Source organism: Staurois parvus, unplaced genomic scaffold (assembly GCF_062004578.1).
Source record: "Staurois parvus isolate SC_StPar_1 unplaced genomic scaffold, SC_StPar_1.0 ptg000634l, whole genome shotgun sequence".
NCBI classification, from domain to species: Eukaryota; Metazoa; Chordata; class Amphibia; order Anura; family Ranidae; genus Staurois; species Staurois parvus.
This window is the reverse complement of record NW_028318430.1, coordinates 3,081,089-3,096,153: the sequence shown is the minus strand read 5'-3', so window position 1 is coordinate 3,096,153 and position 15,065 is coordinate 3,081,089. Positions and strand designations below refer to the sequence as shown.

Genomic DNA, 15,065 nt, shown 5'->3' with positions numbered 1-15,065 from the left:
CATTTCTCTCTTTTCAGGTAGAGGTGTGTCCCAATCACTTTGTTCTAGCTCAGTTGTAATCTCTCTCAAAAGAGCTTTGCCTTGCATGGTGATGGGTGCTACGAACCCCAAGGGATCGTAAAGACTGTTGACCGTAGACAAGACACCTCGCTTTGTGAAAGGCTTCTCTTCCCTGGATACTCGGAAGGTGAAGCTGTCAGTTTTCAAGTCCCAACTAAGCCCTAAGCTTCTTTGAAGGGGTGGTGAATCTGTACCTAGATCTAGGTCTTTGAGGTCTTTTGCACGGTCTTCTGCTGGGAATGCTTCCATGACTTTGCTGTTGTTGGAAGCCACTTTGTGCAGTCTTATGTTAGATTCTGCTAGCAAGTCTCTAGTGCTTTTCAAAATGTCAATGGCTTCTCCACTACTGGAGAAGGAAGCAAGTCCATCATCTACATAAAAGTTTTTCATAACAAATTGTTTGGCTTCAGGGTTGTGTCTGTCACCTTGCTGCGCTGCTCGTCTCAAGTTGTAGATAGCGACAGCTGGTGAGGGACTGTTTCCAAACACATGTACTTTCATCCTATACTCTATAATACCTTTGTTGAGGTCGTTGTCTTCATACCATAGGAACCTCAGGTAGTCTCTGTGGTCTTCACGGACAAGGAAGCAGTAGAACATCTGCTGTACATCTGCTGTTACTGCAACAAGTTCTCTTCGGAATCTGATAAGGACTCCAAGAAGTGTGTTGTTCAGGTCTGGTCCGCTGAGAAGTACATCATTAAGGGAAATACCTTCATGCTTTGCACTGGAATCAAATACTACACGTATCTGACCTGGTTTTTGAGGATGGTACACTCCGAATATTGGCAAGTACCAGCGTTCTTGTTTTTCATGCAGTGCTGGTGCTTTTTCAGCTTGATCTTTGTCAAAGATTTTCCGCATGAATTCTTGGAAGTGTTCTTTCATGTCTGGCTTTCTTTCAAGAGTGCGCTGCAATAGCGCAAGGCGTTTCTCTGCTTGCACTCTGTTGTTGGGAAGACGATGCCGTGGTGTACGGAATGGTAGTGGGGCTACCCAACTGCCTGCTTTGTCTTTGAAGACTTCTCTATCCATGATCTCAAGGAAGAGGTTATCTTCAACAGATGGTGCTAGTTTGTCATCATCTTGAGTTCTCTCAAACACTTTGTGGCCTAGCTGATCTGAATCTTCAGCTGAGGCTGTATCTTCCAGGAACCTCTGGATGTTCTGGGGATGTGTTGGGTTAGATAGTTTCTCTTTAATCTCCATGCTGTTGTTACATGGGCAAAGACATGATGTGCGACCGTTCTGCAGCAGATTTGTTCTGTAGACATTCACCTTTGCGGGTTTGTGAAGTCCGTTCAGACATACATTTCCAACGATAACCCATCCAAGATCAAGACGTTGAGCAAATGGTGCATTGTGCGGCCCATTGTATTGTTCTCTGACCTTGTGCACTCTCAGTATGTCTCTTCCTAGTAGAAGGACGATTGCAGCATCTGGGTTGAGTGTTGGGATCTTGTCTGCTATTCGCACGAGATGAGGGTAGTGACGTGCCACTTCAGGTGTGGGAATCTCTGACCTGTCATCTGGTATCATGTCACATTCTATGAGGGTAGGAAGAGTCAGCTGTGTCTTTCCATCTAATGACTCGATGGTGTAGTTGTTTGCTCTTCTCCCTGATGTCTCTATAACTCCAGAACATGTCTTCAAGGTGTATGGAGTTGAACTTCCTTTGTCACCAAAGAGGTCGAAGAACTCTGTCTTTGCTAGAGACCTGTTGCTTTGTTCGTCTAGGACTGTATACATCTTCACTGCCTTTTCTCTGAGACCGTTGGGATACACTTTGACTAAGCATATCTTGGAGCATGATCTAGAGAGTCCTGGTTCTGTACAGATCTCAGTACACTTTGAAGTTATCGCTGGTGTTGCACTTTCTTTTTGCTCCCCACCATGATCTTCTTGAGTTGCTGGAACTTCTGATCTCCATGGTGGTGGTCCTGGGTGCAGTGCTGACAGATGTCGGTCATTGTTGCATTCTGTGCACCGTATTTCTCTCTTACAGTCTTTTGCAAGATGTTGCATTGAGGCGCAGCATCTGAAACAAATGTGATTGTCTTTAAGGTAAGCCTTGCGCTCCTCTAATGTCTTACTTCTGAAACTGCGACATTTTCTTAGTGGATGAGGCTTGTTGTGTATTGGGCACTGTTTGTCTGGATCCTCAACTTCCTTGTGTTGTCTTCCTGATTGGCTGCAGCCTCAGGCGGGACTTCTGTCTTCCGCACAGACACTGTTGCTCTGCGTTCTTTGTAGTGTACTGGCGGCTGCTTCTCTGTCCTTGGGGAGCTTGCAACTCTCTTGTTCAGGAAGGCGAAGCTTGGGTCATTGCGTGTCTTAGCTTGGTCTACAACGAATTCAGCGAGGAAGACAAACGGTGGAAATGCAACTCGATAGTCTTTCTTGTATCTGGATGCTTGAGAGACCCACCTTTCTTGTAGGTTGAAAGGGAGCTTCTCGATTATGGGCTCTACTCCACGTGCTGTGTCTAAGTATAAGAGACCTGGCAGAGTTCCACTAGTCTTTGCTGCTTCTATCTCTAGGAGTAGGTCTCCAAGCTCTCTCAGCTTCTGATTGTCTTTGTTTGTCATTTTTGGGCAAGTTTCAATTTTCTTTAAAAGTGCTTCTTCTATTACTTCAGGTGACCCATAGCAGTCTTCCATTCTCTGCCAGACCATCGCAAGTCCTGCTGTTGCATCATGGACATGCACTGACCTGATTCTTTTGGCCTGCTCTGAGGACTCTGGTCCTAGGTATTTGGCGAGTAGGTCGAGCTTCTCTCTGTCTGTCAGCTCTAAGTTTTGGGTGCTGCTTAGGAAGGATGACCTCCAGGCCCAATAGTTTTCAGGACGATCGTCAAACTTCAAGAGACCAGTGCTCACCATCTCACGGCGCATCAGGTATTTTGACACGTCTGTAACCCTTGCTGTGTCAGGTGCGTTTGTTCTGGGTACAAACGCGGGACTACTGGCTGATAGTGACTGATAGGTTCGTTGAGGTATTTGACTAAGTCTATTTTGGTCAGATGGTTGCTCTCCTCTATTGTAGTCTAGATCTGGTTTTGCACGAGGAGAGGTTATATCGCCATCTACTTGGTTTCTTAGCGTGTTGGCGGTTTGGTATCTGAGCCCGTGATTGGTTGACTTATCACGTGGCGGTTCAGGTTCAGTCTTGTAGTGATGCGTAACATCAAAGCTGTCTGCTCCCAACTGGGTCCTTGATGGTTTCGGTGCGTCACTAGGCTGTTTATCAGGGTACAGGGTTGCTTGTGATTGCACGTACTCACGGGTGCGTTGGAATGTACTGAGAGGTGTTATCAGGGTTTCCAGTACATCGCTCTCTACAAACTGAATATCTGCAGCTCTCGCGAGAACTTCGGCTTCAGCTATGGCTGCTGCAGCTATTTTCTGTTGCTGAAGTATGTGTAAAGAGGCTTGTACTTCTGCCTTTCTCCTAAGCGTTTCTGCTTTTCTCCTTTTTATTTCAGCTTGACTCTTCTGCTGCTCTTCATCTAGGTAGCCTTGCATTTTCATAAGCTCTGCTTCCCGTATGGCATAGGAGGCCATGGCGCATGCGGCCTCGGCCTTGGCTTGTGCCCTGGCGGCGATAGCGCTGACTGAAGACAAGTTTGTGACACTAGAATGTCTGGAACTTGTATGCTTACTCCTGGCTGCCCCAGCACTGACTGACGATAGGTCTGTGACGTTTGAATGCCTGGAACTTGAACGCTTAGATCTGGCGGTTTCTGCTTTGGATGACGACAGATCCAATTTGTTATAAGTTCTTGGCGTGCTGCATTGTGACCTAGTTTCCAGCGTACTGTGCATATTTTCTTCCTGTTTGCACGAGATTTTAGGAAGGGTTAATTTAGTGATATCTTTCATATCTTTCTCTGTGTCTGTGTGCTGCATTGTGCTTGAGTGGAGTACACAGCGTGTACACAAAGCTGAGTTAGTTTCACTTTGCTATGCCTAGACTGGCTGTGCTGTGGGGATTTCACACACACGTGCTGCTGCACCAACAGTTAAGAGTCTTTTCTGTGTTGTGGGGCTTGCTGTAGATTTTTCACACAATGTGCTCTGAAGTAACCGTGTAAGTCTTTTTACTGTCCTGCCTTCTCTGCAGTTATGAAATGGTTACAGAGGATTACAGGCAGTATAACCTTTGATGTCCACACAGTAAAGAGTCGATGATTGATAACCGATGATCTTTTACTGATAACATGTGACATAATGAGAATGCGGTAAAACTGAAATACAAACATAATAAAACAGACATGAGTACATATCTAACTACCTAGCTATATACATAACATTCCTCAGTACATAGGAGGGGTACTTACAGACTTTGGGGGTCTAATCAAGCCCATATATGAAGAGGGAACAGCATCCCACATGTACTTGCATAGTAGAATTTCTTCAGTCTGAAGAGATGAGGTCACTTCCTCCCAAGTTAGCAGACAGGAAGTCCTGGCCTTAAAGGGACAGACACTGCTGAATGCTAAAGAATGCCTTGTGTAATACAAGGCAGCACAAAGATAAAAAAGCAGATGGGTGGATTTTAAAGAGATACTTCAACTGATATGTTGTCTGATTAGCCTTTAGTCTACTAAGCAAAGAAAGCCCACACACTTCTGTCTAGACAGTTTCCGTTAAGCATTTCCACTTAGTATCTATAGACCCTAAACACGGGAAATATTTTCTTCCTGTCATATGTTCACATGCCAAATCAAGTTAATGAAGAAGGTTTATTTTTATTCCCTTGAACCAAACTTGGTATTTGAAGTAAACTCAACTTTGAGTTAAACTTGCAGTAAGAAAACATTTTTTCTTGCTCATACCAAACTGACAGTTCCTAACTGTCACTTTTGCAGTTCAGGTCTGGAAATAAAACAGTGGCTCTAACTGGTTGCAATGGACATTAAGAAATTTTCCTGTGAGCACACTTTTCACATATTAGTTATAATACTGAGAGGCTTGTAGATTCACAAATTGAAGGATGAGGCTCACTCATATAATATTAATATTTTTTCTACCCTTTCCATCCTTTAATTTCAAATACAATTTTTCTTTACAAACTGCAAAGGTGTTACTGTATATTATATGGATGGCTGTTTTTTTAACTGGTCCCCATTATATACAAGACTCCAAGGAAAAAAAGGGCATCCAAGAGGTGCACAAGGTAGTGAGAGGGCAAAAAACATTTGAAGAGCTCAGTGGCTCATGTTAGGTTGATCACAACAGCAAGGTCACCCTACTGTGGGTACTCCAGCAGGTTACCAGAAAAATGTGTGCATATATGGAAGGAGTGCCAGACCAAAAGATAAAAGTCCAAATTCATTTATTGATGTTGTTTTAAAAGACATCTAACACGTTTTGGGGATAAAAGGAACCGCCACCCCCCCACCCCCCTTCATTAGGGCTACAATAAAACATAATATAATGTAAAAATAATTGTGACTTATTAAAATTGTGAGCCTAACAATCATAAAACATCATGGATAACATACATAGATAACATACATAGACATGTGCGTGCACATGTGTGCATCCAAAAATGCCTGTATATTCACAATCATGCATACATGCAATGAAGTGAGGATGAAGAGATAAGGGAATAATCAGATTAAATGATAAGGTCCATTATATACAAAGCCATATATAACTGCAAAATATCAGTATTTTCCTTTATCACTCTGCATTGAGCTGTATAGCATTAACATCTAACCAATACTTTCATTCACAATGCGGCTAATCAATGATACTAACAGTTTTAATTACTAATCATTTTCCAATTTTTTTTTACTGCATTATGTGTAAATGAAAACTACTGATAACCAAAGCAAGCAGAGAAAGCAAAACAGGCTCCAAAGGGATCCATACTGTATTTTGTATATTACAGTGAAGTAGCACCCTCTTCTGGCAAATTGATCGAACACTGAAACCTTATGTGGTATAGTTTCGTCACGCAGTTGTATACAGTATATTACTCGAAAGCCAAAAAAAAAAAAAGCACTCTTTTTTTATTAGTATTATTTTCATGCCTAACTCAGAAGTAAATATATTGCACATATATACATTTCCAATTAAACATTTTATGTGCGCAATGTACAATAATGCATCTGCACCATTTGATTTTTAAGGGAAGATAAAATATATTTTTAAGAATCTGAAACACATGCAATCTGCTAGTGGCATCCATTTAATATATATAATCTTGTGAATCCTGTGATTTGTAAGCCTTTTGTTACCAAAGACCATTGATACTCACAGTAGGTGCCCAGGCCAAATGTAGCCTAAATTCTATACCAAGGCTAATTACAAAACATACCTATCAATATTGCACGAGCACTGGCACTGGCTAATCTCAGAAAAACACTTTAGTTACCAGCTACTATGGAGGAACTAATGGAATGTGTTGTACAAACAAGGGCACTTATATATGCACTATATGTGCCACTATATTATTAAGAGTAATGATGTAAATGTATTCACTGGCAAGCAGGGGCGGACAGACCATTTGGAAACTCGGGCAGTGCCCGAGGGCCCGGGGTCAGTAGGGGGCCCCATGAGATGCCCCTGGTACCTTTTTCATAGGCTTTTTTGAGTTTGGGCAAGGACACAGGGGCCCCATGATCCCCTATTGCCTGGGGGCCCCATGAGTTGTCAGTCCGCCCCTGCTGGCAAGAGAGTGTGGACTAACACGTTAACAGTTGGTATGCCACTGGGGTATATACTTACCCTTATATGTAATTACTTTTATATGTAATGTAATTGCTGTTACACTGGTATATGTTTAAAACATATATCTTAGATCCCCTATTGCCTGATATGTTTGAATTCTCACTATGGTAAAAATTTAAATTCAAGTCTATGGGCTATTGACCATATTCAGGAGAAAAAGAGAACGGGTAACTTTGATAAGAAATGACTCCAACTGGAAAGTCATTTATCTTTGAACACAATACAGTACCTAGGGTTGCCATGGGTTTTGCTTGTTTTTTTTTTCATTAGATGCCCCTTAAAATAAAGAGAATTTCCCTTAATTTAACTACTGTTTACTCTTTGCTTGCTCTACAGTGTGAAATGCTTAGGCATGCATTTCAGGTTAACATGCACCAACATAGTATTGTAGTCAGATTTGGGCACTCAGTTTGAAGGTGGAAAGCGGATACTGCTTGATGTTTGCCTGATGGTATAAGGACCAGTGAAAGTCTCCCTAATAAAGACATGCTTCCGATGAAGCTGCTGTGTGGAGAATCACGTTATGGAAATGTGTTTTTTATTTAAACTCGTGGCCTCTTTTCACTATGCCTGGGGTACTTTGTGCCATTTTATTTGAATGAACAAGTCAGGAGGTGGTCAACCAGATTCTCCTGGGACTCTTCGCTTCTCTGCTATTTACTGTCTACACTTCATGCACTTTATTGCTCATATGAACTATCACATACTTTATTGCTTTTACTATATCACCCACCAGGAGGTCCTGCTACTTAATGGCGAGTCTGACTTCTTTCTCCCTGCATTTTACTGCTATGGACACTCTATTCTGCTTGCTGCAATTACCTTTGTGATCATGTGTATTGTTGTGAATGAGACAACAGGTTTGGAGTAATATTATTAACCCTTATCTCTTGCATATATTGTGAATGATCCATCTGATTTTTTATTTGGCTTGCTGAAAAGGATTACGTGACTTTATATCTGCCGATCTCCTCCACTCTTCCTACCACTCCATCCCCCACAGCTTTTCCTCCCGTACCACTATTCCCTCTTTCCTAGATTGTAAGCTCCAAGGAGCAGGGCCCTCGAACCCCTCGTGTTTCATGCTGTATTATTATTATACTGTCTCATGTACTGTCCCCGTTTGTAATGTACAGCGCTGAGCGAACTGTTGGCGCTGTATAAATACTGTATAATAATAATAATAATGTGGATTGTTATATAGGTGTACTAAATGTGTGGTCAGACAAGCATGTGGATCACTGTGAATGTTGCATATTATGTGACGTTCTATTTGATTTCCTTTTCTGCCTACCGCAATTGTTAATGTGATATCCTACAGGCTATGAGGCCTGCACAGTATATGAATGATTCATTGTAAGCACCTATGTCAGTGTTCATATAACAACTTTCCGGTGACGGTGAGGCCCCGCTAAAATTTTTAGTCTATCTTGCAGTGGTTTAGGGGGTTATTGGGTATTTTGTATATATTTATTTGGAATTGATATACAGCCTGTTCTGAAGGCCCTTTTTCCATTCATCCCCTGATTCATTATTATAGAGGGCTAGGTTACTCACTGTAAAATAAATTTTTCCTTTGATATCAGCTACGCTTCTCAAAGTTTATTTAATAACAGCTCTTCTCCTTTAAGGGCTCTTTCACACTAATTATCTTTTAGATGCACTTTTAATGCATTCCCTTTAACTTACAAGCAGGGGCGGACTGACAACTCATAGGGCCCCCGAGCAATAGGGGATCATGGGGCCCCTGTGTCCTTGCCAAAAGTCAAAAAAACCTATGAAAAAGGTACTAGGGGCATCTCATGGGGCCCCCTTACTGACCCCGGAGCCCTCTGATAGTGCCCGGGTTTCCAAATGGTCAGTCCGCCCCTGCTTACAAGGTGATTTTGAAGAACTGCACCAAAGATGCAGCATGCAGGACGTTTTATAGCACAGAGCATCTGCAGTGTGAACATTTACATAGGATTTAACCACTTGCCCTCCAGAAGATTTACCCTCCTTCCTGACCAGGCGATATGGCGCTGCGTTACTTTAACTAACAATTGCGTGGTTCTGCAACCCTGTACGTAAATGAAATTTATGTCCTTTTTTCCTACAAATAGACCTTTATTTTGGTGGTATTTGGCCACCTCTGCAGTTTATACTTTTTGTGTTATAAACATAAAAAAACGACAATTTTGAAAAAAAAAACAATATTTTTTATTTTCTACTATAAAACATATCCAATTTTCATGATAAAATGTAGGCCAACATGTATTTGGCTACATATTTTTGGTAAAAAGAAATCCCAACAAGTGTATATTGTTTAGTTTACAGAAAAGTTATAGCGTCTATAAAAAATATATCTGACAATTACAGTATTAAAGAGATGCTCAATGCCTCCTTCAATCTTCGGTGTCCTATGTAGGCTTATTTTGCTTGTCCTTCAGCTTGTATGTGATCACTATGTCATACGTTCAATAGTAATCACACTAATGGAAACCAATCTGAGTGGTGTAACCAGTAGTTGGCTGCTAGCTTTGATATAGACGATGTCTAATAACGTATTCTCTGCATTGGCCATCATGCTGTGAAACATTGATGTGGGTATTGTGGGCAGGAAGGGGTTAAGACTGAAAACCAGTAAGCCTCTGGGTAGATTTAACAGTATCTAATTCACTAACACAGTTATCAAAGAAAAGAACGTAGAAATAAGTGTTGTTTTTTTTAACTACATCTGTTGTTTATGGATTACTTAAAGATAAAATAATTTTACATATTACCACAGAAAGCTTTTTTGCACCAAAAAATATATGAATTATTTCTTATCTTAACTCTATTTACACCTATTTGAAATAAGCAAGTGTTTGAAAACTACATTTCTATTACTATATGACAAAATTAAGGCCTGTTCTGGAAAATATGTTGCTGTTGTAATGCCCAATTCAACTTTAAGTTTAGATTAGATAAATACACTCCAGGTCCCACAGCCTGAGTAGAAAAGGAAACTTGCTTCAAATCCATCTAGTTTAACCAATAGAAAAAAAAAAGAATATAAAATCTCAATATACACAATGGCATACCCATAGTTGATTCAGAGGGAAAAAAAACCAATTTGCTACAGTGGAGGAAAAAATATTATCTGATTCCCCAGGGGGCAATCGGATATTCCCTGGATCAATTACCTCTAGTGTTGTTACCTATAAATGTTAATATCCAGTTATATTTTGTGCATTTAGGAATGTATCTAGCTCCTTTTTAAAACAATCTACTGAGCTGGTCAGAACAAGTTCCATATTTTCAGCCTATCCATATTTGAAGGTTACTTCTCTTTTCCTTCAGATGTCCTCTATAACAACCTGACGGTGAATAACTGTGCACCAGGTTCACTATACAGACCACTTATGTATTTATTTATGTTGACCATATCTCCCCTATAATCGCCTCTTCTCAAGAAATAATACAGTCAGTTCAGTTCTTTCTTCATAACTGAGCTCATCAGTTTTGTTGCCCTTCCATGCACTTTTCTCCAGTTCTCTGATATCCTTTTTGTGAACTGGTGGCCAAAAAAAAGGATTTTGCGCTCTTAAGAAACTGCAGCTTGGCATTGCATACCATTATTAAGTCTATGATCTACCAGAACACCCAGATCCTTTTCAACCATTTTATCAACATTAAACCTTTTTTGCCACATAGTTGCCCAATTAAATAGTGTTATGAGGTTGAATTGTAAGATGGAGACATCTGATAAGGATGCCATTCCACTGCATAGCTTGGTGTCTGCTGCAAACACTGAAATGGTACTTTTATTCACAGAGCCTATATCATTTATATATATATTAAAAAGTAAGAGTCCCAGCACTGTACACCACTAATAACCATTCAGAGTATAAATCATTAAACACTACTCTCTGAATACGGTCTTTTAGCCAGTTTTCTATCCATTTACAAACTGAATTTTCTAAGCCCGTAGACTTTATGTTACATATTTACCATGTGTGAAGAACCATGTTAAAGTCTTTTATAGAGTCCAAGTATACTAATGCTTAGTACACGTAATTAGAAAAATCTAATGAAAAAAATGTTTTTGGAGCGATCATACAATAATCTGCTCGTTAGTACACAAATTTTGAGAGCCAATCACGAGAGTTCATGCCAAATTATCTGAAGAGATAAGCAGGAAAATATTTCTCGTAAAATAACAGAACTAACAATTTTCGATTAACCGTTACAATATTCAACCGTAAAAAATCGAGTGGCCAAGACTGCTCATGCTCAGAAATGAAAGAATACATTACAATAAAATACAATATATTACATGATTACAATAAGTTGTATTCTGTCTTACGAGAATTTCCATAACTCTAGCAACCTGTTCGTTTTCCGTTTGACCATCCGATATACTCATCGTGTGTACTAGGCTTATATCCACAGCCTCTCCTTTGTCTAAGTTTTTGCTGACCTCTTAAATAGAAGTGAGATTTGTTTGACAACTTCATCTGTCATGAATCCATGTTGATGATTGTTTAAAGTATTATAATCTAACATAAACTCTTCTATGTGTTTTTTTATTAAACTCTCAAATATCTTCCAGACTATAGAAGTTAAACTAACTGGTCTGTAGTTACTTGGTAAAGACTTTAATCCCTTTTTAAATATAGGCACCACATTGGCCTTATGCCAATCCAGTGATACCATACTTCATGAAATGTGCGTTACTGTAACACCACATTGTGAATGGACTTAAAGAGTCTCTAAAAATTGGAAACAATGGCTTAGAATTAACAGAGCTCAATTCTTAGGTGTAAGCCATCTGGTCCAGGTGCTTTATTCACCTTTATTTTGTCTAAGTGTTCCTGGACCATGTCAATTTTCAGCAGTCAGTACTATCCCCATTAAGGACTTCAGGTCTCTAATTTTCCTTTGTATATACAGAGAAGAAACACGTTGCTATTTTAGTCCTCAGAGCTGGCATTTATTTCCACACTCACTGTACCAAAACCTACACTTTTTAGGAGAACAAAAAAAACAGTGGATTGGCAAATTTTGCATTCTCTTATTTTTAGTAAATCAATACCCATGTGTTACAATATTGTACAAGAATTAACCTATGTTCATTGTGGTGCACTGCAGTGAACTGACTGCAAAATAAAATCAAAATGCATGGCACTACATAACAGTTTACATGTCACTTCATGAAATGTGCGTTACTGTAACACCACATTGTGAATGGACCCTAAAAGATGTAGATACTCATGGGAGACAATTTCTCATTATTTTTTTATCTCTAATGTTGGCTACGCTGCTTGACATAGAGATCCCCACTAGAGAAAGTGAGATTACAAATCGGTGAGTATCAGGAAATTTTCATGGAAAGACTGTCAAAATATTATTATTAACTGTGGTGAGTGGTTATTGAAAATCTAATATAGTTTCCTTTGAAATAATTGTTCTGAGGTTTCTATTGTGACTCCTCATGCATACATTGAATCATTTAATGTTTCTTATATTTCATTTACCAAATGCCACTTCTCTTCTCTCACTAATCACACTTGTTCGACTTTGACAAATGATGATCTCCTAAAAAGGGCACTATAAAATCCTGTTCTCTAGAAGAAGAAATATGATCAGGAGCCCAGATATATATTCCCAGCTTAAGTCATACCTTTCTTGGGAATTCAAGACAAAAATTGAAAAATATTTCACTCTGTGTAGATGGCATCTAGAACAATTCAGCTTAATGACTGATTGCTTTTCAGGTCTCGCTGTAAAAAAGTAATCCTAACTCCTTTGAAAGTAGTTCAATGTTTGCAATGCCATTCATACATAGGGAAGATCATAGCCACACATAAACTGGTCCTAGTGTTACCTTTTTACTCCAACATCATCAAGAGTTATGTCAACAGCATGTTAAAACATACACGTTTTATTTACTATAAAACTGTTAGATAACATTTTTATCAATACATTGTTTCTTTATATTATAATAAAACTGAACTATAGACAAGCTGCTATAGACACAGTTAAAATGCATGTATGGGAAATGATTTGCCTGCCAGTCCTGGGATTACAAAGGCTTTCCAGATATCAGTTTAAGCTGTTGACCTCACTTTTTTCTTAGCTGCGGTTAAACAACACTGCTTAGTCACTTCCCTGCCCCCAGATTGGGACTGGATAGAGAAGCAACAGCAGCAGCAGTGCTGAGACAGTGTTCCATCTGTACTTCTGTCATGCATTTTCCTTTTCACCACACATATACAGTATGCAGAACATTGTGAATGGCTTAGAGTACTGACCTCTGTTTCCCTTTCCCAGCCTGAGTGCTGGTATAGGTACTTTAATTAGTTGCATTTAAAAATAGATTCAATGATTTGTCATTTAATTCATAACATCTTTAAAAAGTGAATTATATCTGCCTTGCGTTAATCTTTAACTGACTGGCTGTGTTTATATCACAGTGATGCAATGAGAGCTGATAGAGAGTCTAGAGGGTATTTAAAATAAGGGGTCCTTGGCTAAAAGAAATTTGTACTCCTGACAATCACAGCGCTACCACATTGAACTTTGTAATTCATGACTATTTCCATAAAAGTGTCCCTGCATTCATGATCAAGGCTTTAATATTGATTCCCTTTTTTTTTTTTAAAAATGCATGAACATTGTTTAAGATGGATTCCAATAACCCTAGTGCACACCAGTGCAGTCAACAAAAGTAAAACATGTTGCATTCTTTTCTATATGTAACACATCTGGAATGTGGCAAAACGCATCAAAAGGACACCCAGAGCTGGCGCTACCACTAGGCCTACTAGGCAACCACCTAGGGTTCACTTCTGCCTAGGGTGCAGTCATGGCCAGTGCCACATTCCTCTCCTGTCACCTCTTCATTCTAGAGACACTGTCCCTCCCCTGCACACACTGGTGCACCTGCAAACTGTGGAAGTGAGCTGAGATACCAGCACCAGACAAGGTCATTCACTAGATGATGGTGATCTCTTCTCACTGTTGCTGAAGACAGCCCAAAGCCCTGATTGCAGCCTGTCATCACCTGCCATCATTGAGCCTGGGGTGGAGGTGTTAGTGTGGCCGGTCTGCAAGAGTGTACCAGAGGAGGAGAGGGAATATCATATGGGGGACTGTGCAGGGGCTGCAAGCCAAGATGGAGGAGTTCAGGTAGGGGGTGGAGAGGCAGTTGGAGTGCATGCTGCTCCTGGTGGGGCCCCTCTCCCGGTCACTGACTTGCAGTGAGAGAGATGGAGGCTGCTGGAGAAGGTGAACAAATTCAGCAGCCAGGTGGAACTATGGAAGTACTGAGCCAGGTGATGGGAATGGACAGGGATGGACAGACCAGGTACTCAAGCTATGAACTGCTTGCTGTGTCCAGCAAGGCAGTTCAGATCAGTTCAATGAGGTGGCAACACATATCTCAAGAGTGTATAGAGGTATAGAGAGTATATTTTAGAGGTAAAGATGTTTTTTTTTGGGGGGGGGAGGGGTGCAAGTAGCTGGTCTTGCCTAGGAAGCAAAATAGTCTAGCACTGGCTCTGAGGACACCAGAACACAAATGTCCTCAATTGAGATGAAGAAATAAAAGAGAGGAAAAAACTCACTGGAATGCATCAAAAATGTGCATGCAGAATACAGAAATTCTGGTTAAAGTAGAGCATTATCACTATATCAAGCAAACTGTCATACATGATCATTTGGGGTATGTTTTGTTTGTATGTATTACCAGGCCTGACAAGGCGGACCATATTACATCTAAAAAAATGTACCTTCATACAGGAACTTTGAGGAAGTTGTAATTCATTTAATTTCATCTCTATGGAGTGCTTGTTCGGTTTGTGAACACAGGTCATTACCCAGCCTGTGTGCATGTTGTGTGTGTGATTTCTGCCCACTCTCTTTTCCCCCCAGGGATGTAGCTCTAAGATAACACACTTGCCCACTGACACCAGCTCTAGGGACAGAGGTTTGCATTCTGGAAGTGTGACATCTTGTTGGAGAGTAGTTGAATTTCTAGATGAGAGAAGCTATAAAGTATGTACCAATTTTGGGTATAAGCTGGTCAAATGTTTCCAACATTTTGTAATAAAAATGCAATGGTTATAACTTACATAGAATAAATGGTTGGTCTATGCTTATTGACACCTCTAAAACCACCTGCTACTTTTAGTGGCTGTTAATGCATAGGTATATTTATTTTAGTTGTGTATTCTTTTATGTTGTTGCAACTTGGTGAGAAAAGTCAGGATTAAAATTGTGCATGGTACTGATATACAAAAT

The 15,065-nt window shown here is 40.1% G+C and overlaps 2 protein-coding genes across 2 annotated transcripts in view; both read right to left on the bottom strand.

The window, feature by feature from the left end:
- GABRA5 (gamma-aminobutyric acid type A receptor subunit alpha5) overlaps positions 1-15,065 on the bottom strand; it is a 282,141-nt gene that overhangs the window by 202,651 nt on the left and 64,425 nt on the right. The window lies entirely within an intron of this gene.
- LOC149449225 (uncharacterized) lies at positions 2,175-4,585 on the bottom strand. The gene is made up of 2 exons (XM_089693486.1): positions 4,400-4,585; positions 2,175-4,306 (listed from the first exon to the last, which is right to left on the bottom strand). Exon 2 carries the CDS (start codon positions 3,966-3,968, stop codon positions 2,175-2,177), a length of 1,794 nt encoding a protein of 597 aa, XP_089549612.1. The 5' UTR covers positions 3,969-4,306; positions 4,400-4,585.

Coding starts and splice junctions, on each gene's coding strand:
- LOC149449225 (XM_089693486.1), bottom strand. CDS start 3,968: ATGCAGCACACAGACACAGAGAAAGATATGAAAGATATCACTAAATTA.